Raw genomic sequence first — 23,427 nt, forward strand, 5'->3', positions numbered from 1 at the left:
GATGAGAAGGAGCTGGCAGGGCTTCACCCGCCCCTCCCACTGCAACCTGGGACTCATCAGCCGGCTGGATGTTTGATGCTTCTATAAAAGGGCTTTCCAAAACCCTCTGGCCCAACCCCAGCCTATGCTCAAGGGGCTTAGCTCTGGGACTGCTTCTGTTGCTCCAAGCAAAGAGGCCGCACGTTAAAAAGCCCCAAGCAGAGAGTGATGGAATCATAGAAGGGACACCCCGAGGGTCATCTAGCCCAACCCCTCTGCAATGCAGGAATATAGAATCATAGAATCCTAGAATTGGAAGAGACCCCAAGGGCCATCCAGTCCAACCCCCAGCCAAGCAGGAAACACCATCAAAGCATTCCTGACAGATGGCTGTCAAGCCTCCGCTTCAAGACCTCCAAAGAAGGAGACTCCACCACACTCCTTGGCAGCAAATCCCACTGTCCAACAGCTCTTACTGTCAGGAAGTTCTTCCTCATGTTTAGGTGGAATCTTCTTTCTTGGAGTTTGAATCCATTGCCCCGTGTGCGCTTCTCTGGAGCAGCAGAAAACAACCTTTCTCCCTCCTCTATATGACATCCTTTTATATATTTGAACATGGCTATCATATCCCCCCTTAACCTTCTCTTCTCCAGGCTAAACATACTCAGCTCCCTAAGCCGTTCCTCATAAGGCATCTTTTCCAGGCCATGGACCATTTTGGTTGCCCTCCTCTGGACACGTTCCAGCTTGTCAGTATCCTTCTTGAACTGGGGTGCCCAGAACTGGACACAGTATTCCAGGTGAGGTCTGACCAGAGCGGAATATAGTGGTACTATTCCTTCCCTTGATCTAGATGCTATACTCCTATTGATGCAGCCCAGAATTGCATTGCCTTTTTTAGCTGCTGCATCACACAATATGCAGCTGTCCCATACAGCGATCCAACCTGTGCCATGCTGTAACCAGCTGAGCTATCCCAGGCTTCTTTTGCTCCGGGTAGCATGACATTCATTGGGCAAACAATTCGCCGCAAGCGCATCCGACCGCACACCTGACCTCGAAAAACGCTGCTTGTTTAGGCTCACCCTGTGAGGTCTGTTTAAGGTTCAGGAGTTGCCCCTGACAATGACATTTACACACAGGAAGGCGTGTGTGTGTGTGTGCGTTGTTAGGTCTCTTTTTTATTATGTCGTATTCTTATTAAACAGCTTTCTAAGCTCTGCCACATTTTCTTTGGAAAATACAGAAGAAAGACAAACAGACATGCTTTGCCCCCCACCCCCACCTTCCTTCTCCTCGGCGGGGCCTGAAATTGCCAAAAACGCGTGCCCCCCCAATCCCCAAACCATCAATATGTCCAGTGCAAAATACCGCCAACCTTGGCTGAAAATGTGACTCGGTTGGGAGTTTTAAAAAAAGGAGACTATGTTGTCCCCATGCCCTCAGATTTAGCTCCCCAGGACTCCTCTCTTTTCCTCTGTTTCAGAGAGCAGCAAGTGATTCCTCTGCTCCCAATATTGCTATTCGCCCTTCTCCAACCTGGCGCCCTCCGTCAGTTTAGGAATATACAATTTCCCACCATCCCCAGCCAGTTGGGGAACCCTGGCCAAGTCCGGTGCCGTGGCGCGAAAGGGCAGCCGTCTTCATTCACGGCTGCATGCATAAGGTCCACTTTGCACGAAAACGGACTGGCAGGAAGCCCAGGGCGGGCGAGAGAAAGCCCTTTTCCGAAGCACCGATTCGGGGAATGTGATGCGGGGTGCAGGTGGCTTCAAAGGAAGGTGAGGAAAATTCATGGAGACGGGAGGAGGAGGATGGTCAGAGAGGTGGAGAAAGGACTCTTGAACACCTCTTTGCAAAGCTCTGGGTGGGATAGGGATTGGGGGAGCAGGAATCAAAAATCTCGATGGTCAAAGCAGGTCTCAGACTGCTTGACATCCATAGTGCAAACATCTGGGGAGGAGAGAGAAATCTTCGGGTGGCAGCTTCTCCCTCCGCGATCTCTTTTAAGTGAAAGGAGAGGAGCAGGGGCTGACTCTCAATTTGGGAAGAAGCCCCCCCACCCCCGCGCCTCGCCAACACCGTCACATTCTCAGCCTGTGCAACCTTCAGCCTTTAATATATAGATATATAGAGATAGATCTGGATATATATTATCATTATTCATATAGAGATGTCTGTAAAATATAGCTCCGCCGCTTCCTCTCTTTAAATCTTCCTCTTTCCACAATCCCCCCCAACCGCCTCTCAGCAATGATAAAAGCCCCCCTTCCCCTCCCTCCCCGACCCAAGAGGGACACACCGCTGTCACTCCCAACCTTAAAAAGTGTTTAATAGGACCCAACCCCAACCCCAAACCCCAAAACCTACTCGTTGCCCCGTTCCCTCCCCCTGGGAGGGGAAAAGCCCCGCTTGCCCCCCCCCGCCCTGCCCTCCCCCTAGACGAGACGCCACTGGAGGATGCTGGTGTCGGTCCCACCGGTGGAGAGCAGCAGGCGGTCGTCGTGGAGGAAGGCAATGTTGGTGACATGGCTGCTGTGGCCGTGGTACGTGTGGCTGGGAGCCTGGAGCAAGAGAGAGGAAAGGGGTGTCGGGAGAGGGCAGGAGAAAACACACACACACACCCCACAAAGGCCAACCGCCCCACTTGTCAAAGGTAAAGCCAGGTAAATGGACCCCTGACCATTAGGTCCAGTTGCGGACGACTCTGGGGTTGTGGCGCTCATCTCGCTTTACTGGCCAAGGGAGCCGACGTACAGCTTCCGGGTCACGTGGCCAGCATGATTAAGACGCTTCTGGTGAACCAGAGCAGCGCACGGAAACGCCGTTTACCTTCCCACCTATTTATCTATTTGCACTTTTGACGTGCTTTCGAACTGCTAGGTGGGCAGGAGCAGGGACCGAGCAACAGGAGCTCACCCCGTCGCAGGGATTCGAACCGCTGACCTTCTGATCAGCAAGCCCTAGGCTCTGTGGTTTAACCCACAGCGCCACCCGCATCCCCTCCGCTTGTCAAAAGCCTTCTCTAAAATCAAGATACACTATGTCAACAGCGTTCCCCTGATCTACTAAGCTTGTAACTCCGAGGATGGCAAGTGGGGGGTGGGGGGAGATTCCAAGACAAAGAAACATTTAAACATTTCAGTGTAATGCAGTATAGTTTCTTTTCCCTCTGCAGAATATGGATAGGTGCATTTTCAAGACGAGAGCAAGAGCATCGAGTGATACTGAGGACAATCTCGTCCTATAAATGAGATCACCCAGCAAAAGCAAGCTCATACTTCTCCTCGAATTTGCATACATACTTAAGGTACGTATAGGCTTGTTTATAATTGTATTTGGGGAATGATTCAGGTTCTTATGTAGCTGAATGCTTCTATATTTGCTGTGTGTCCCATGATAACAGTATAAATCAAGACCTGCTAGCAGTTGTTTCTTCTTTGTCCTCCAACGTATATCTTATACAGGTGAAACTCGAAAAATTAGAATATCGTGGAAAGGTTCGTTTCTTTCAGTAATTCAACTTAAAAGGTGAATCTAATATGTGAGATAGACTCATGACATGCAAAGTGAGATATGTCAAGCCTTTATTTGTTATAATTGTGATGATTATGGCGTACAGCTGGTGAGAACCCCAAATTAACAATTTCAACTTTGGGGTTCTCATCAGCTGTGCGCCATAATCATCACAATTATAACAAGCAAAGGCTTGACATATCTCGCTTTGCATGTCATGAGTCTATCTCGCATATTAAACTCCAGTAGCTAACGAAAACAATTGCTTACATAAATGGACTTTTCCACGATATTCTAATTTTTCGAGTTTCGCCTGTGTTTAAAAAATTGGTGTGCTGCGAGCAAATTTTTATTCTGAAGGTGTGGCCCAGAGAAATCTTTTTGAGAACCACTGGGCTAGGGAGGGGGCACCCCAGACATTCAGGCACCGCACAACCAGGGGGGCGGGGCACAGGGTTGAGTGGCGGATGCCGGAGCAACAGGGAAAGAGACGAGCCAAGAGAGGTTGGTGGGGACGTCCCTTGCCCACTTTCAGGTTACTTAAAAGGAGAGTAGAAGGATAGGATCAGGGCAAGACGAGAGGACAAGAGACCCTGGGGAGGTGGGGCTGGACGCTCACCCGCGGCTGGCAGCAAGGGTAGGAGAACAAGTGCACTTTGCCAAAGTCGTCGGCAGACGCTAGGAGCTTCCCGTCGTGGGAGCGGCAGACGGCGTTGATGTCGGTGCCGTCCGCACCCTCGGGCCAGATCCCTGAACAGGGCATAGAAAAAGTCAGCGTGGATATAACAGCAATAATAATAATCCGACACGGAGATTTCTCACGGCAGCCATCTTGAAACCTCACTATTTAGAATCCTCCCCCGAAATTTTACGAAAATATCTTCTGGAGGATTCTTCAAGTCTAGTATCAAATGATGTGGCTAAATTCTGCACTTTAGCTATTGAGAAGCGTAAATCTCTTTTACTGAATAACACATTGTTAAGTTCCTTTGTGTAATTGTTTTTATCTCTGGTGATGTGGTTGCCGATTTTTCTCTGTTTGGATTTATGATTTTCTGTACGGCTGGCTTTTGCCGTAATAAAACTGACTGACTGAATAATAATAATACAGTACAGTCGTACCTTGGAAGTCGAACGGAATCTGTTCTGGAAGTCCGTCGGACTTCCAAAATGTTCAGAAACCAACAACCAAGGTACGACGGTAATAATTTTATTCTTTGTACCCCGCCCACCCGACTGGGTTGCCCCAGCCGCTCCAACATATATAGAAACATAACAAAACATCGAACATTAAAAAGCCTCCCTATACAGGGGGAAGAAGCTGTAATATCCCGCCATCCCATCCTGTTTTCCCGTTTTGTGCATCGTAACCTGAAATGCCCAAACGAAAACCCTCCTTTGCTCGCTGGGCAAACCACCAGCATGGCTGAAAGGACTTGCAGGAGTGGGGAGGGGGGGTGGTCTGTAAGGGGCATTTGCCATATCCTATTCTGCCTGGTTGGCGCTGCTTGCCGATGTTTTCACGGTTTGAAAATAAAAGAAATCATTTATTAAGAAGAGGAAGTGGGGGAGCCCTGACCACCACCCCTAGCCAGCCTGACGTGTGGGGTATAAATAATAATAATTGTCAGACTTCCGGCGGCGACGCAATCGCCGGGTGGTCGAAGGCTGCTTCGGGTCCGAAGCGCCTTGTCCATCCCGGGGGTTAGGAGCCGCGCTACCGCAGCGCGCGGCTCCGGTTGGGGTGCGGGAAGAGCGTCCCGCACCCTGGGCTCCCCGGCTGCGCCCGCGGAGGCTCCGAACCCTTCCCCTGCCCCCCCTGTAAAGGGGGAGTGGGGGTGAAGGGACAACGGAGCCGGGCTTACGGGGATATGCCCCAACCGGGATGCAAATGCGGCGGCAAAGCCCGCGGTGAGCGTCTAAGTTCTACCTGTGAAGAATGGAGCTAAAGGAACCCGGTGGTCGTGAGTAAATAATCTTGGCAGAAATCGTGTTTTTGGAACGATCCGGGGGGAAGGAGAAAGGCAGCCTGCCTCCCTCCCTTCGAGCCTAAGAAATTAACCTATTTGAGGGATTGCTGCCACAGAACTGGTTACAAAGTATTTAAAATCGATACATGAGACTGGCAAACCTTTTTCTTGGGAAGCTAACTAGCGGAAAATATCTCCATTTAAAGTTGCGGTGTTTGCGCTCCAGCTTAGGAAAATGGCGACGAACAAAGAGACAGGAGAAGAAATATGATACCCACTTCCTCCTCCTCTGCCAGTATGTTGGGTTTCGTCCTTGAACTGGTATTGAACTCTGGACTAACAGATGAACAAAGGCTCACTGCCCTGAATGTGGAATTACTTTGTAGAAAAGTCAAAGTCTTGTGTGGGGGTCTGAAATGGAACCAACTGCCCACAGAGGAGGCTTACAAAACTTTTGACACCTTGGAAGAATGTCTTGCCAAAGAGCTGAGAGGATGGATGGAAAGATGGAAAGAAATGAGTGAGCTACTTCGGAGAAGAAATTCGCTTTTTGGGGGTGGCAGCCCCAAGGCGATGTCAAGATTTGCTATATCCAGTCCCCGAGGTGTGAGCTCGGGGGCCAGGGACAGAGAATTAAGGTATTTACAAGAAGAAAAGGAATGTTACAAAGAACCGGAGAAGCTGAGAGAGGAAGAGATGGATACCTCGGAGCTCGTGGCAAGGAGAGTTTTGGACTGTGCCTGGATCTGTGGACGTTTGGAGAGGGAAGCTGCATGGAAGTTCAGTGCTGATGCCATCAGGAGAAGAAGAATGGACAGAGGGGGTGTGGGGTGAAGTATTAAGTAAAAATCTAAAGCAATCTGTTATGGTATTCTGAAATCGGAGGGTGAACACTGTCAACAATAGTTTGTTTTATTATTTGTTTGACCATGAAAGGAGATATTTCAAGTTTTTATGTTATTAGCAGCAGTTTAAAGGATAGAAGAGATAGATTTGATGAGGATGATTTGTGAGGATTTATGAGGATGTAGTATAAATAAAGTCAATTTAAGTGGTTTAAGTTTATAGATTAAGACGATTAAGATTAAGATGAAGATTAAGATGAATGTTCTACTTTATATATATAATTAAGTTTAATTTTTTAAATGAAGAGGTTAAAAAGTAGATTATGGATATAAACTCGAAGGTGAAAAGGCAGGGGAAGTCAACTGTCAAGATTGGAAAAAGAAATTTTTTTTTTTTTTTGAGATGTCTAATTAAGAAGAAAAATCATGGCAATTTTTGTATTAGATGTGTAATTGTATTTGTTTTGTATGTGTATAAATGTAGGTGTGGTTAAGGTTGTATGTTGTTATAAGTAAAAATGTCAATAAATTCTTATAAAAAAAAATAAATAATAATAATTGTTATTATTATTATTTATTCCATTTGTGCTTCTGGGCAGAGGCAAGTGGGGATGCTGAGACAGCGTGGCAGCTGCACAGAACCCTCAGAGGAACACAAGGGCACCATCCTGTCTGAGGGGGGTGAAAGGGTGAAGGGTGTGCCTCGGTTTTTAAAGACACCAGCTGTGAAGAGGACCCCAGGGTTAAGCAGCTTATCGTGCAGCTCTTCCCCACCCACCCACCGATAGAATCATAGAATCCTAGAGCTGGAAGAGACCCCAAGGGCCATCCAGTCCAACCCCCTGCCAAGCAGGAAACACCACCAAAGCATTCCTGACAGGTGGCTGTCAAGCCTCCACTTCAAGACCTCCAAAGAAGGAGACTCCACCACACTCCTTGGCAGCAAATCCCACTGTCCAACAGCTCTTACTGTCAGGAAATTCTTCCTCATGTTTAGGTGGAATGTTCTTTCTTGTAGTTTGAATCCATTGCCCCGTGTCCGCTTCTCTGGAGCAGCAGAAAACAACCTTTCTCCCTCCTCTATATGACATCCTTTTATACATTTGCACATGACTATCCTATCACCCCTTAACCTTCTCTTCTCCAGGCTAAACATACCCAGCTCCCTAAGCCGTTCCTCATAAGGCATCGTTTCCAGGCCTTGGACCAAACCCCCCCACATACAAATCTCTGCCTCCCCAGGAGCAACCCTTGCTCTGGGCTGCCCCGCAGAGCCTTTCTTGCTCACACCCCCCCCCCCCGCCCAGCCAGAAGACACTCACCAAAGACCCCAAAGCCCAGGACGCAGGTGGCCGTGGCCCAGTCCATGTTGCGGACGGCCTCGGCGCTGGTGATCTGGCGGCAGGTGGAGGGGTCCCCTGTGGGGAGGGAGGAGGAGGAGGAGGAGAAAGGAGACACAGACAAGAGAATGTAAAGCACGTGATGTCCCTCAGGACCTGAGATGTTCCTCCTGCAGGGATCTCAGATCGTGGAAACAGACTCTAAAGGAGAAGATCGTCTGATAAGGAGGAGGACTCCTGGTCCCTCTCCTGGCGCAAAGGTGGCGCTAAGAAAAAGAACCCAAACTCTATACTCACAGTACAGGATTTCGTAATCGCCAGAATTGGTGACCAAACAGCTGCTGTCAAACGCCCAGTCCAGATGAGTGATGAAACTGGAGTGACCCTGGAGCAAAGGGGAGATTTTAGATTGACAGACAGACACACACACACACACCTGGAAGGGGAACACTTCCTGTTACACACATATCTTGTTTGATGCTCTACAACCCCTTAGAAACCACAGAATCGTCGACTTGGAAGGGACCCCAAGGATCATCTAGACCAACCCCCCTGCAACGCAAGATTATGCAGCTGTCCCATAAAGGGATCAAACCTGCGACGTTGGCCCTATCAGCCCCACACTCTCACCAACTGAGCCCATAGCGTTTTATTTCCATTCAAGGCAAAGGACCCTGGGGCTCACGGCCACCGTGTGCCCTGCTAATCTCCTCGCTGCGCCCAGATGAGGTAGACACTCTGCGCATGGCCAGAGGATCATGTTGTTTAGCATCTTCTGGGGCCAAGTAAAAAAAAAGCCCAGGAAATCAGTCTGTTGTGGACAGCCACACCTGCCCAGAGGAGTGAGGCACCACAAACCATCATCCGTTTTTTTAAAAAGGATTTTATTTTTTATTTTATTTTTTTAAAGACATACCCTGCTGGACCCCTATATCTGACACAGCAGCTCCCTCTGCTGCTCACTGGAAATATTGCAGTGTTTCCCTACCTTAATATGGCAGCCTTCGTCAACCTGGTGCCCTCAATGTGTTTTGAACTACAATTCCCATCAGCCCCCAGCCAGCACCATCACTGGGGCTAATGAGAGTCGTGGTCCAAAACATATGGAGGGCACCAGGTTGGCGAAGACCGCCTTACAAGAATGCAACAGGAGGTGCCTGAAACAGAAGATGGCCGGCGCAGCTGTAAATACTTCATAGCTGAACATCAGACCCAACTGCTCAAGTGGGGGCCATGCTAAGAAATCGCATTCAGCCTTGTCGCCACAGGGATGTTTCTGCTTCCTGCCAGAGTGGTACCTATTTATCTACTTGCACTTTGACATGCTTTCAAACTGCTAGGTGGGCAGGAGCTGGGACCAAGCAATGGGAGCTCACCCTGTTGCGGGGATTCGAACCACCGACCTTCTGATCGGCAAGCCCTAGGCTCTGTGGTTTAGACCACAGCGCCACCTGCATCCCTGGGCTAGAGAAAAGTGGGATGAAAATATTCCACCCCCTAGAGATGAACCTCTTTACCCTGTTTTCAGCACTTGAGGTGTATATCTTTAGCATCCACCTTATTTTGTGATAGTAAGTTGTTTTTAAACGTGGCGTTTTGGATGCTGTAACCTTTGGGTGAAAGGAAGTCGAGGGAGGAAGGGAATCTTTCTGGGCAGAATGCAATTCTGTCTTCGGTTGCGCCTCCACTCACCGAACACTTGCCGACGCGCCCGTACTTCCTGCCACCCTCAGAAACCAGGTAGATGTAGACGAAGTTGTCGTGGGAGCCCAGAGCCAGGTATTTGCCATCTGCAAAGCACAAAAGCAAGAGTCAGGGGACTGGAGGGGTGGGCAGACACTGGAAGGGGTCTTAATGCAGCTCATAATTTTTAGTCTCCAGTGCACACTTAGAATCAGAGAGCTGTAGAGTTGGAAGGGACCCCCAAGGGTCATCCAGTCCAACCCCCTGCAATGCAGGAATCACAGCTAAAGCATCCGGGACGGACGGCCACCCAACCTCTATTTAAAAACCTCCAAGGAAGGAGAGCCCACTACCTTCCGAAGGAGTCAGTTTCAATAGGCTTAGGGTTGTTTTTTTTTGTAATATTCGAACATCGCTTCCCACTGAAAAAGTCCTGGAGAATATTCCCAACCCGGCCAAAAAAGAAAATCACATAAGCGTTGTTAGAAAACAAATTGAACAGCGCAACAACATATCTCTGAGATTCAGTGTCCTTCCAAATCCCATCGTATTGTAAGTAGGGCTGGTAGCCATTGGTTCAAGTCCTACCCTCCAGAGCAGGAGAAAACAATCTTCCCCCCTCTTCCTTGTGGCAGCCCTTGAGATATTTGAAGATGGCTTTTCGTAACTTGTTGAAGGAGTTGGGTAGGTTTAGGCTGGGTAGGGTAGGATCTTTTAGTGTAGCACCACATACACTTTGGAACTCCCTGCCTCTTGATATCAGCCAGGCACCATCACTGTATTATTTTTGGCACCTGCTAAAAACATTTTTCTTTACACGTGCCTACTCAGATATTTTTAAAAATTGAGGTGTGTTATAGTCTATTGTCATTTTAACTATTAGAAAATCTTAAAATGGTCCTTATTTCTTCCTATTGATAATTCCATTGTTTTATCTTTTTCATAAACCACTCTGAGGGTTCTTTTTACAATCAAGTGGTGTCTTCAAGGTTAGATTGCTGCAATGCCTTCTACCTAGGGCTGCCTCTGAAGTTGGTTCGGAAACTTCAGCTTGTGCAGAATTCAGCGGCCAGGTTGCTCACCGGAGCAAGAATGTCTGAGCATATTACACCGATCCTGGTCTGACTTCACTGGCTAACAATTAGCTTCCGGGCCCAATTCAAAGTGCTGGTTTTGACCTATAAAGCCTGAAACGGCTCAGGACCACAATACTTCAAGGACCGCTTCTTTCTATATGAACCTGAGACCATCTTCTGAAACCCTTCGTGTGCCGCCTCCATGAGAGGTCCGGAGGGTGGCAACACAAGAACAGGGCCTTCTCTGCAGTGGCTCCCCGTCTTTGGAATGCTCTCCCCAGGGACGTTCGCCTGGCGCCTTCATTATACAGCTTTAGGCGCCAGGCAAAAACGTTCCTTTTTAACCAGGCCTTTGGTTGATCTGATTGACACCCTATGCCGTTTTTAAATGTGTTTTTTGTTGGGGGGAGCTATTGGGTTGTTTTTGTTTTTATTTGTTATTTTGTGGTTTTGTATCTTGATTTTATTCTGTGAACCGCCCCGAGACACCTGGGTATAGGGCGGTATATAAATTCAAATTCATAATAAATAATAATAATAATTTGCTGGGAATCGCAGGAAGGAGGGAGAGCAATTGCATTCATGTTCTGCTTGTGGGCTTCCCATAGGCATTTGGTCCCATAGGACACCCTCTCCCACTAGCCCAATCTTTGGTCTGATCCAAAGCTCTTTACGCTCCTTCCGTCAAGAACGAAGGAACAAACCAAGAGGACAAGCCCTCCTATCTTAACAGCGAATGCTCTGCTTGCCTTTCCCAGGCGGGGGAAAAAAGCTACTTGCAGACGTCACAATTCGACGACAGCAGCAGCAGCTAAATGTAAAGACAAACGAACAGATCACGGTAGGATTCTGCCGCAACCTTCCTTCCAAACCCACCTCTTGGCTCCTCCCTCCGTACCCCCCTTCCCCACATCTCCTACCTGGGGAGAAGCTGACCACAGAAATGGGCTCCCCTCCGTCCGTGTGGATGGTCACCAGATCTCGGGTCTCTGTGTCCAGCACCAGCCACCTGAATTGAAGCAGAGAGGGGAGGGGAAAGGTTTTCCAGGAGGCCAGAGCAGCTGAAGACGCCTGGATCAAAGCAGAAAACAGCGCCGGGAGCTGGATTCCTGCACCTTCCCTGCCTCCAGTATCTAAGTTGTGGGTCCACAAGCTCTTCTCTTTCTCTCCCCCTTTCGTGTGAGTGTGCTAAGCAACACGTAACAGTTTCTGCGGCTGTGTGGTGGCAGCACAGGAGAGGAGGAAGAGACTCCCCAGAGGAAAATCCTATCTGTTGGACTGATTTTGGGGAAGGGCCAGAGCTCAGAGGGGGAGCATGCAGAAGGACCGAAGTCTAATCTCTCGTTGGCACGTTCGTCACGTTATCTCCAAGCGCCAGGAGAAAATGTTTCTCTTTAGGGCTTTTGGCTGGTTGACATTCTACGGCCTTTTAAATGTGCTTCGTTTTATTATTAATTTTGTGTTCTTGTTTTGTGTTTTTAATCTTGTGAACCTTGGATGGAGAATGGCATGCGAATTCAAATCATCACCATCTCCAGGCAGGGCCGGGAGGCAGCCCTTGTCCGAAACCCTGGAGACACGCTCACAGAACTGAGCGATGGACTCACTCAGTTTAACACAGCTCTCTCTCTGCTCCAGTGGTGAGAGAAGTCGCCATTCGCAGAGGCCTACGGGCGCAGTGGGGACCCAGGTGGCGCTGTGGGTTAAACCAGAGCCTAGGGCTTGCCGATCAGAAGGTCGGCGGTTCGAATCCCCGCGATGGGGTGAGCTCCCGTTGCTCAGTCCCTGCTCCTGCCAACCTAGCAGTTCGAAAGCACGTCAAAGTGCAAGTAGATAAATAGGTACCGCTCCAGCGGGAAGGTAAACGGCGTTTCCGTGCGCTGCTCTGGTTCGCCAGAAGCGGTTTAGTCATGCTGGCCACATGACCCGGAAGCTGTCTGTGGACAACGCCAGCTCCCTCAGCCTATAGAGCAAGATGAGCGCCGCAACCCCAGAGTCGGACACGACTGGACCTGATGGTCAGGGGTCCCTTTACCTTTACGGGCGCAGTGAGAAAACACAAGGGGGCAGCATTGGCGAGGGGAGGGGTAACATAAAACCGATTCTGACCCTTCCAAAAATATTTGTGCAGGTTGAGAGTTCATTGCCCACCCTAAGGTAATAGGCTTTTGGGGGGACAGGGTGGGATCCTTCTGTTCCACCTCTTCCAGCCAGCCTGGTGCAGTGGTTAGAGAGCCAGACTAGGACCTGGGGGAGACCAGGGTTTGAATCCCCACTCGGCCATGAAACTCACCGAGCAACTGCCTTGGGGAAGAGAAGGACCACACACACCATCTCCTCAGAGGAAAAGGTGGGAGATGCAGGTGAAACTCAAAAAATTAGAATATCGTGGAAAGGTTCATTTCCTTCAATAATTCAACTTAAAAGGTGAAACTAATATATGTGATAGACTCGTGATATGCAAAGCGAGCTATGTCAAGCCTTTATTTGTTATAATTGTGATGATTATGGCATACAGCTGATGAGAACCCCAAATTAACAATCTCAACTTTGGGGTTTTCATCAGCTGTGCGCCATAATCATCACAATTATAACAAGCAAAGGCTTGACATATCTCACTTTGCATGTCATGAGTCTAGCTCATATCCAGTAGCTAATGAAAACAATTGCTTACATAAATGGACTTTTCCACGATATTCTAATTTTTCGAGTTTCACCTGTAAATGTGATGAGCAAATACATCCCAAGAGGGACACCGGGGCAAACAGTGGGGTACCACAACGCCTCCACCAGGGCCTCCCCCCACTTTGGAATGAGCATCCCTTCAACCGGCTGCCAAGGTGTCTCAACAGGTATAGGCGGTTTGAGCATATCACACCGACCCTGGCTCAACTGCACTGGCTACCAATTTAAGTTTCCAGGCCCAATTCAAAGTGCTGGTTCTGACCTATAAAGCCTTAAATGGCTCAGGACCGCAACGTCTCAAGGTCTTTCCATATGAACTGTACTGGACCCTGTGTTCCTCCTCTGAGGTGCTTCTACTTCACGTGCCTCCTCCACTTGAGGTCCAGAGGGTGGCAACACAAGAACAGGGCCTTCTCTGCAGTGGCTCCCCGTTTGTGGAACGCTTTCCCCAGGGAGGTTCGCCTTTATTATACACCTTTAGGCGAGAGGCGAAAATGTTCCTCTTCAACCAGATCTTGGGGTGACTGGCCTTTCAAAATGTGGATGGGGGGTGGGAAGCTATTGGGTTGTTCTCGTTTTCATTTTTATTATGTATTTTGTGTTTTTATATTGCGGTTTTGTCCTGCGAACCACCTTGAGACCCGTGGGTATGGGGCGGTTTTCAAATCTATTTTTTAATTTTTAATTTTTTTTATTAGTTCATTTTCCATTTTACCAAAGAAACCAACGGGGGGAAAACCAACAGCGACAACAACAACAATGACAATTACATTTATCAAGCAGACCAACAAGCTCACCTCTTCAATACATTTACAGAGGGGCGGGAATTACTTACAAACAATTACTTACAAACAATTAGTCTTAAAGCCAAATATTTTTCCTGGTGCACAAGACTGAAGGGTAACAACAAATATATATATATATTAACTAATAAGGTCTTGTGTACATTCTGTGCTAATATTGACTTCCCTCTTCTTACGCTCCACCACTTCAAATTGTTTTCATTTAAATAATCCAATTAAACACTGAAATCTCAATCAATATATCGTTTACTTCATACCTACTTCCTTTAAAGCATTGCTTTTCCATTGTATGTTTATAACTTTATCCACAAGAGCTATGGCAAAGCGTGTACCATGTTCAGATCGTACCTCGTTTTTAGATACCTCAATAACCCATCCCATTCTTCCAACACTCTACTTCTAGGGTTTTCTTTTTTTTTCCTGGTAAGACTGCCAATTCTAAGAATTCTATTGTTTTAACAAACCAGTCATTTTTACTGGGAACCTCTTCACGTTTCCAATATGACGCCATAAGAATTCTTGCGGCTGCCGAGGAGTACAAGAAGAAGTTCCTGAATTTAGTCGGTATATCTGGGATAGTTATTCCCAGGAGGTAGGCCTCAGGAGATTTCATAAATTTTGTTGTTAAGATGGTTTCTAATTCAATATGAATTTCCCTCCAAAATACCTCTATTTTTTTGCACTTCCGCCATGTATGATAGTAATCTCCTACCTCCTCACACCTCCAGCAAAGCGGTTTTCAAATCTAATAAATAATAATAATTACCTGCCAGTTACGGTGCCCACCACTAGCACAGAACCGCTGGGATGGAATCCAGCCGAGCGAGCTGCATCCTGCAGGAGACAGAGAAAGGAAGTGCAATACGGGTTGTGTAGCACTAAGTATTTACCCTTACCTTTAACAACTGAGGGACACGAGTGGCGCTGTGGTCTAACCCACAGAGCCTAGGGCTTGCCGATCAGAAGGTCGGCGGTTTGAATCCCCACAATGACGGGGTGAGCTCCCGTTGCTCGGTCCCAGCTCCTGCCCACCTAGCAGTTCGAAAGCACGTCAAAGCGCAAGTAGATAAATAGGTACCGCTCCGGCGGGAAGGTAAACGGCATTTCTGTGCGCTGCTCTGGTTCGCCAGAAGCGGCTTAGTCGTGCTGGCCACATGACCCAGAAGCTGTATGCCAGCTCCCTCGGCCAATAAAGCAAGATGAGTGCCGCAACCCCAGAGTCGGACTCGACTGGACCTAATGGTCAGGGGTCCCTTTACCTTTACCTTTAGCACTAAGCATGGGAACCGTTTATGTCACTAGGGAATTGGGGAAGGATGGAGGGATGCCATGGAACTGCGCTGGCATCACCCAAGTGACCTCCCCGGGGCACAAGCCTTGGATGTGTGTCTGGAGGTCCTGCGCTGCCCAGAGGACAAGACCCCTCTCTCAGCCTCACTGATGGGGTCCAAAGGAAAGCAGAGCAAGACTTTTGGCACCAGCTTGGCTGCAGGAATTGCCGGAAGGAGGTGTAAAATGCGCCATCCAACCGTCTTGGGGACTCCACTCCAGATTTGTGAGGGTTTACTCCTGAGCCCTTTTCTTCTCCCGAAAATATCCCGGAAGGCAGCGGAGCTCCTAGAAGGGCTCCCTTCCCAAGAGGGCGAGCCCCACCTGCCCCTCACATAGAACCCCACACGGAATGCCCGCCCACGTTCCCCAACCCAGTCCTCGCCTCTGCCCCCCACCCGGCACAAGAACTCACCTCGATCCCCTTGCTCCACAGGGGCTGGTGGGTGGCCACGCTCCACAGGTGAACCTGCTTGTCTTGCCCGCAGGTCAGGAACTGGTCCAAAGCAGGGTGGGTGGCCAGGCCCCAGAGCTCTTCCGTGTGTCCCTGGGGAAAAGGGAGATAGAAAGACTACGGTCACCCAGGTCTCCCATTGGAAGAAGAAGAAGAAGAAGAAGAAGAAGAAGAAGAAGAAGAAGAAGAAGAAGAAGAAGAAGAAGAGAGGAGGAGGAGGAGGAGGAGGAGTAGTTTGGATTTGATATCCCACTTTTCACTACCCGAAGGAGTCCCAAAGCGGCTAACACATTCTCCTTTCCCTTCCTGCCCCACAACAAACACTCTGTGAGGCGAGTGGGGCTGAGAGACTTCAGAGAAGCATGACTAGCCCAAGGTCACCCAGCAGCTGCATGTGGAGGAGAGGGGAAGCGAACCCGGTTCCCCAGATTACGAGACTACCGCTCTTAACCACTACACCACACTGGTTTTGCATATTTGCGAGCAAAACTATCAAGGGGATGGAGCGGCTCGTCCTTTGAAGGAAGGCTGCAGCATTTGGGACTTTTTCTTATAGTTTGGAGTAAGAGGCGACAAGATGTAACTTCGTACAATTATTCACGGCCCGGCGAAAGTGGAGAGACAAAACGTATTCTCCCTCTCTCATCACCCTAGAACTAGTTGGTGCTCGATGAAGCTGTTGAAGGATTCAGGGCAGGTAAAAGAAGGCCCTTCTGGGGTTAGCATGGTTAGCTTATGGTATTAGAGGTTACCACCCACACACTTTGGCTGCGCTTTCTGCTTGTGTGGTGGCACCTTGGTAAAACCACTTCTCACTGTTTATAGCAGAGTATTTCCCCAGAGGCAGACGAGAACAGTTGTTGTTGTTCAGTTGTTCAGTCGTTCAGTCGTGTCCGACTCTTCATGACCCCATGGACCAGAGAATGCCAGGCACCCCTATCCTCCACTGCCTCCCACAGTTTGGCCAAACTCATGCCAGTCGCTTCGCGAACACTGTCCAACCATCTCATCCTCTGTCGTCCCCTTCTCCTTGTGCCCTCCATCTTTCCCAACATCAGGGTCTTTTCCAGGTAGTCTTCTCTTCTTATGAGGTGGCCAAAGTACTGGAGCCTCAACTTCAGGATCTGTCCTTCCAGTGAGCACTCACGGCTGATTTCTTTAAGGATGGATAAGTTTGATCTTCTTGCAGTCCATGGGACTCTCAAGTGTCTCCTCCAGCACCATAATTCAAAAGCATCCATTCTTCAGCGATCAGCCTTCTTTATGGTCCAGCTCTCACTTCCATACATTACTACTGGGAAAACCATAGCTTTAACTATACGGACCTTTGTTGGCAAGGTGATGTCTCTGCTATTTAAGATGCTGTCTAGGTTTGTCATTGCTTTCCTCCCAAGAAGCAGGCGTCTTTTAATTTCATGACTGCTGTCACCATCTGCAGTGATCGTGGAACCCAAGAAAGTGAAATCTCTCACTGCCTCCATTTCTTCATAGTCAAATTCCTCAGTCAAGAGCTTCTTTATTGCTTAACTGGCTGCACAAGCATTTCTATTGCAAATATATACAAACTATTTACATGCCTTCTGTATCCCTCCAGCATGGTATAAACTCAGTGTGCGTGTGCGTGCTTTCCTCGTGCTGAAATTGCAGCCTGCAACTTCCTCCCTTTATTTGCACCGCCACTCCCACACACTAAAGAAAATTCTGGAACCCTCTTTAAAACTTAAAGGAACTTTTACCTGTTCCTTAAATAATGTTCTCCTAACATATGGAACTCCCTGCCACAGGAGGCAGCGATGGCCACCAACTTAGATGGCTTTAAATGAAGATTTTGCAGCATGTGAATACTGTATTTTTCCGCTCCATAAGACGCACTTTTTTCCTTCTAAAAAGTAAGGGGAAATATCTGTGCGTCTTATGGAGCGAATGGTGGTCCCTGGAGCTGAATTGCCCAGGGGCCAAAAGAGGATCGTGCTTTTAATTTTACAAAGAGAAAAGGGGGTGTTGAAAGGACCCCGCTCAGCAGCTGATCAGCAAGAGATCGGGAGAGAGATAAGAGTCCCGGCTCCCTTTCAGCCCCGCCCTCCTTTGTTGAATGTGCTGCAGAGGGAGGTTGTTTGTTTCCCCAGAGACATGTGACTGGCTGATTAGATTGTCTGTCTGGAAACTGTAGAACAGGCTCCCTTTCCTCTAGAAGCTGCAGAAATGTGAGTCGAACCCCATAAAAACAGGGCTTTGCCTCTTTGCTTTTTCCCCTTTGCAAAAGGAGCTTTGCTTTTCCCCCTTTGCAAAAAAAGCTGCAAAACTTTTAGCTGATCCTCAAAAAACCAGGGTTTTTCCCTTTGCAAAAAAAGCTGCAAAACTTTTAGCTGATCCTCAAAAAAAACAGGGCTTTTAGAGGAGGAAAACCAGAAAAACGAGGTGCGCCCTATGGTCCAATGTGCGCTATGGAGCGAAAAATACGGTAGATAAATTCATGGATTAGAGGGCTATCGATGGCTACTAGCCACGATGAAGGCTCCGCTCTGCCTCGACAGTTGGAGGGAGCAACGCCAGTTGCTGGATAGCACAGCAGAGGAGATCTGCTCTCGCACTCGGGTCCGGCTTGCGGGTTTCCCTTTTGGGCACCTGGTTGGCCACTGTGAGAAGAGGACGCTGGCTCTGAACTTCAGAAGGGCCATTGGCCTGATCCAGCAGAGCTGTTTTTGGGTCCTTATCAGTCACCCCAGTGATACGTCAGTGATGCCTGTCACCCCACCTCTTCGAATCCAGGCATAAACCTGCCCAGTAGCTGCCCTTCTTCTTACCTGAACTAGGAGGGAGAAGCCGGTCGCCAAGGACCCGTGGAGCACTGAGTTCCGGGTCGTGCCCACAAAGAGGGAGTCGCCCTTTCCTTCCGCGATGGTGCGCACTGGTCCAAATCCCTCAGGCACCTGCAGGGAGAGGGAAACACAAACCCCCTCAGGGAGAGCAGGAGGTCCCCTAGCAGAGACGTGCATCCGAAACAGTTTGCCAAGTGGTGCTTTGCTTTTTAAATAGGTACTTGAAAAATGCAACGCTGAGGTTAAGCATAAGCAAATGAGCACATGGAATGAATGCATTTATTATTATTATTATTATTATTAAAAAATATTTGACCTGTGAGCAGACCTGACCACTGTGACCCCTCTCTGTTCAGAGACAGTTCACTGCCAGCTAGCAGGTACTGGGGGACGGGTTTAACAACAGAAGATGCCACCCTGCGCCATTTGTAAACCTCCCAAACCAGGCGGAGGGCCTTCTCGGCAGTGGCGCCCGCCCTGTGGAACGCCCTCCCCTCAGATGTCAAGGAAATAAACAACTATCTGACTTTTAGAAGACGGATAGTCTTCAGACATTTTAGAAGGCAGACCTGTTTAGGGAACATCTGATATTTAGGGAATATCTGAAGAAGTGTGCATGCACACGAAAGCTCGTACCAAGAACAAACTTAGTTGGTCTCTTAAGGTGCTACTGGAAGGAATTTTTTTACTTTATTCTGTTTAGGGAAGTTTTTAATGTTTGATGTTCCACCATGTTTCTAATATCCTGTTGGGAGCCGCCCAGAGTGACTGGAGAGGCCCGGCCAGATGGGCGGGGTATGAGTAATAAATTTATTATTATTCATTAAATTTATTATTATTATTATTATTATTAATAATAATAATAATAAAGCAGCTGACTGTTTGCTGCTGGAAGGTCAGGTGCTGAACTAGAGAACCTCCGTAGCATGAACCAGCAAGGAAGTTTTGGTGCCTCTGTTCCCCTGCTGGAGTTGTGGCAAGAAGCTAGAAGTCCCACCTTGCAGGCCTGGCGCCATGTTCCTGCATTGCAGGGGGTTGGACCAGATGACCCTTGGGGTCCCTTCCAAATCTGCAGTTCTATGATCCCTTGTCCCACAGCGCCTTCAGCCATGACTGGGTCCAAGGAAGACATGAAAAGCTGCTACCCTAAGGAGGCAGGACTCTATCCACCCACCCAGCCAGCCAGCCAGCCAGCCGGCCGGCCGCAATACCTCATTCTCCTGCAGCTTCTGGTAATCCCGGCCCCACAGCACGACTCTGCGGTCCCTGCCGCCTCCCGTGACGATGGTCCCGTTCCGCAGCACACACAAGCCGAAGATGCCGCCTTCGTGGGCTCCCGGCACTGCGTGGCAAATCCGGTTCCCCCCTGCCAGGCGAAGGACAACGCTGTTAGACAGGACAACCTGCCCCCATGGCCAGGACAGAACCTGGGAAGGATCTCTCTTGCATAGTAGAAACCAGCTTCCCTAACAGGGTTGCAGCATCAGTTTGCAAGCCTTTCCACGCCTAACTTCCGGTATCTGAAGAAGTGTGCATGCACACGAAAGCTCATACCAAGAACAAACTCAGTTGGTCTCTAAGGTGCTACTGGAAAGAATTTTCTATTTTGTTTCGACTATGGCAGACCAGCACGGCTACCCATCTGTAACTAGTCTTGTGCTGTTAATCTGCAAGGCTGCCACAAGCCTTCCCCAACCTGCTGCCCTCCAGCTGTTCTGTACTACAATTCCCATTGCCCCCCCCAGCCAGCATGGCTGATGGGATATGAAGTCCACAACCTCAGGAAAACATCTGAATAGGGAAGGGTGCCTCACAGGCCTAAGTGCTTTCTGGGGACGCATGGGAGCATGTATGGCTTAGGGAGAGTCAGTTTGGTGTAGTGGCTGGGGTTTCAGACTAGAACCGGAGAGACCAGCGTTCGAATCCCTGCTTGGCCGTGAAGCTCACTGGGTGCGACCTTGTCGGCCAGTCACTGCCTCTCAGCCTAATCTACCTCACAGGGGTGTTGTAGGGATGTAATGGGGGGGAGGAACCATGTACGCCACCTTGGTGAAAAAAGGTGGAATATACAGGTGAAACTCGAAAAATTAGAATATCATGGAAAGATTCATTTCTTTCAGTAATTCAACTTAAAAGGTGAAACTAATATATGAGATAGACTCATGACATGCAAAGCGAGATATGTCAAGACTTTATTTGTTATAATTGTGGTGACTGTGGCGTATGAGAACCCCAAATTAACAATTTCAGCTTTGGGGTTTTCATCAGCCTTACACAATAATCATCACAATTATAACAATTAATATCTCGCTTTGCATGTCATGAGTCTATCTCATATATTAAACTCCAGCAGCTAACGAAAACAATTGCTTACATAAATGGACTTTTCCAAGATATTCTAATTTTTCGAGTCTCACCTGTAAATGAAACAAATCAATAAATCCTTTTTCCATAATTTTATGCTCCACTTTCCCAAACTTAGTTTCTATTCAAAAAGTGATGGAAAGAGCAGCACCCAAGGGACATTCACCTTCCCCAATGTCTCATTCCTTTCTATCAGAAATCTAATAGGAGATGTCGTGCTCTTTTCTCCTCCTGAGCCAAATGCACTTGGCCCCTTCCGGATATTGGTTTTTTTTTTTTCCCCTGGCGTCGCATCTGAGTGTTGAGAATTATCTCTTCGGTGAACCTAGGCTTGTCGTTCCAAGAACATCGTGCAAGCGGAATATTACAGGCGCTTAATAAAATGCTACAGGGACGCAGGTGGCTCTGTGGTCTAAACCACTGAGCCTCTTGGGCTTGCCGATCAGAAGGTCGGCGGTTCGAATCCCCACAATGACGGGGTGAGCTCCCATTGCTCGGTCCCTGCTCCTGCCAACCTAGCAGTTCGAAAGCACGTCAAAGTGCAAGTAGATAAATAGGTACCGTTCCGGCGGGAAGGTAAACGGCGTTTCCGTGCGCTGCTCCGGTTCGCCAGAAGTGGCTTAGACATGCTGGCCACATGACCCGGAAGCTGTACGCCGGCTCCCTCAGCCAGTAAAGCGAGATGAGCACCGCAACCCCAGAGTTGTTCATGACTGGACCTAATGGTCAGGGGTCCCTTTACCTTTACCTTTTTAACACGGTTATGAGACTGGTCAGTACGAGATAGGGAATGAACCATGTATGAGAAAAGGCGAGTGAGGGATTCAGCAAGAGTAAAATAATTATTTGTCCCTGCAGCAACTCACAAATTTAGCTGTGTAGAAACACTCGGGAGCACCCAGCTGGACTGATTCAACCCAACCAGACGGAGCTGCTATTTAGGGCCACCTCGACCCAATCCCATCTCTCCTCGCCCCATTCCCAAACTGACCTTTCCCCCAAATGTAGAGGTTCCCCCCGGAATCTCCGGTCACAGTGTCCCCGTTCTCTGTGAAAGCCACACACAGGACATATTTGGGCTTCTCGTGTTTCTGTGGAAGGACAACAGGTGAGCCTCAAAAACAGGGAGGAGAGGGGGCGGGAAACCCACCCCAAATCCACTTCACCCCACTTCTAAGGAGAGCTGGCCAGCAAGACAGAAACCTGGGCATGAAAGCTCACAGCGCAAGAAAGGGTTAAGAGTCAACCCCTTTAGCAAACAGATCCAAACTGGTTCTCCAGGACCGGGTGTGCGTGCGTGCACACAGTCGTCGGTTCAACTGGTTTGGCTGGGTGGGGTTGGGAAAGTGCCCCCCCCCCCAGTCCCAAAGAGCAAATGAAGCAGAAATCCCCATCTTGTCTGCAATGCGAGAGCTAGTGAGGTGCTATGGACTCTGACCTGGGAGCGAAGAGGGTTCAAATCTCTGCTTGGCCCTGAAGCTCACTGGGTGACTGGGGGCCGGACACTGCCTCTCAGCCTAACCTGCCTCGCAGGGTTGTTGTGGGGATTCAATGAGGGGGAATGGAACCCTGAATGTCACCGCTCCTTGGGAGGAAAAGGCAGCGTAGACATGCAATAAAGAGGGCAAAGCAAATCAGCGGTGGTGGTTGGGTCCAATTGGGCCAGAAAATGTCTCTCTGGCTCAGAATATTCATACATTGGTCGGTTGGCATAGGTTTGTCTTGAGACAATGGAGTGCGTCTCCAGGGGTGAAGTCAAACCGCAGCGTTAGCAATGCCCAAATTATCTCCGGGGGCACAAGCCTGGGCAGTGCGTATGGAGGTCATGGGCTGCCCAGACAACAAGACCCACTCTTGGCCTCGCAGTTAGTTATCACTGAAGCAATACAGTGGTATCTTGGTACTCAAATGCCTTGGTTCTCAAACGCCGAAAACCTGGAAGTACCGTATTTTTCCGCCCCATAGGGCGCACCGGACCATAGGGCGCACCTCGTTTTTAAAGGAGGAAACAAGGGGGGGGGGAAATATTTTTCTGCTTTTCCTCCTCTAAAATCCCTGTTTTTTTGAGGATCAGCTAAAAGTTTTGCAGCTTTTTTTTGCAAAGGGGGAAAAGCAAAGAGGAAAAGCCCCGTTTTTATGGGGTTCAACTCACATTTCTGCAGCTTCTAAAGGAAAGGGAGCCATTTCTACAGTTTCCAGACAGATAATCTAATCAGCCAGTCACATGTCGCTGGGGAAACAAACAACCTCCCTCTGCAGCACATTCAACAATGGAGGGCGGGGCTGAAAGGGAGCCGGGACTCTTATCTCTCTCCCGATCTCTTGCTGATCAGCTGCTGAGCGGGGTCCTTTCAGCACCCCCTTTTCTCTTTGTAAAATAAAAAGCATGATCCTCTTTTGGCCCCTGAGCAATTCAGCTCCAGGGACCACCATTCACTCCATAAGACGCACAGATATTTCCCCTTAATTTTCAGGAGGGAAAAAGTGCCCAGCTACTCATGAGGAGAGGGGTAGAGAAAGCCCTGCTAAGGAGCAGGGCAGGGAAAGCTGCTCTTCGAGGGGAG

At 48.8% G+C, this 23,427-nt stretch overlaps 1 protein-coding gene across 5 annotated transcripts in view; it reads right to left on the bottom strand.

The window, feature by feature from the left end:
- Positions 1–2,391: 2,391 nt before the first annotated feature.
- EML2 (EMAP like 2) overlaps positions 2,392–23,427 on the bottom strand; it is a 55,528-nt gene continuing 34,492 nt past the window's right edge. For all 5 annotated transcript variants that reach the window (XM_033158582.1, XM_033158585.1, XM_033158581.1 and 2 more), the window contains 11 exons: positions 21,855–21,954; positions 19,711–19,865; positions 18,485–18,610; positions 15,642–15,773; positions 14,664–14,731; positions 11,330–11,418; positions 9,343–9,440; positions 7,948–8,035; positions 7,633–7,728; positions 4,115–4,245; positions 2,392–2,543 (listed from right to left, as the gene is read on the bottom strand). In XM_033158582.1, coding sequence (XP_033014473.1) covers positions 2,418–2,543; positions 4,115–4,245; positions 7,633–7,728; positions 7,948–8,035; positions 9,343–9,440; positions 11,330–11,418; positions 14,664–14,731; positions 15,642–15,773; positions 18,485–18,610; positions 19,711–19,865; positions 21,855–21,954 — 1,209 coding nt within the window. In that variant the 3' untranslated portion in view covers positions 2,392–2,417. The remainder of the gene's footprint in view (positions 2,544–4,114; positions 4,246–7,632; positions 7,729–7,947; positions 8,036–9,342; positions 9,441–11,329; positions 11,419–14,663; positions 14,732–15,641; positions 15,774–18,484; positions 18,611–19,710; positions 19,866–21,854; positions 21,955–23,427) is intronic.

This window comes from Lacerta agilis, chromosome 8 (assembly GCF_009819535.1).
Source record: "Lacerta agilis isolate rLacAgi1 chromosome 8, rLacAgi1.pri, whole genome shotgun sequence".
Taxonomy (NCBI): domain Eukaryota; kingdom Metazoa; phylum Chordata; class Lepidosauria; order Squamata; family Lacertidae; genus Lacerta; species Lacerta agilis.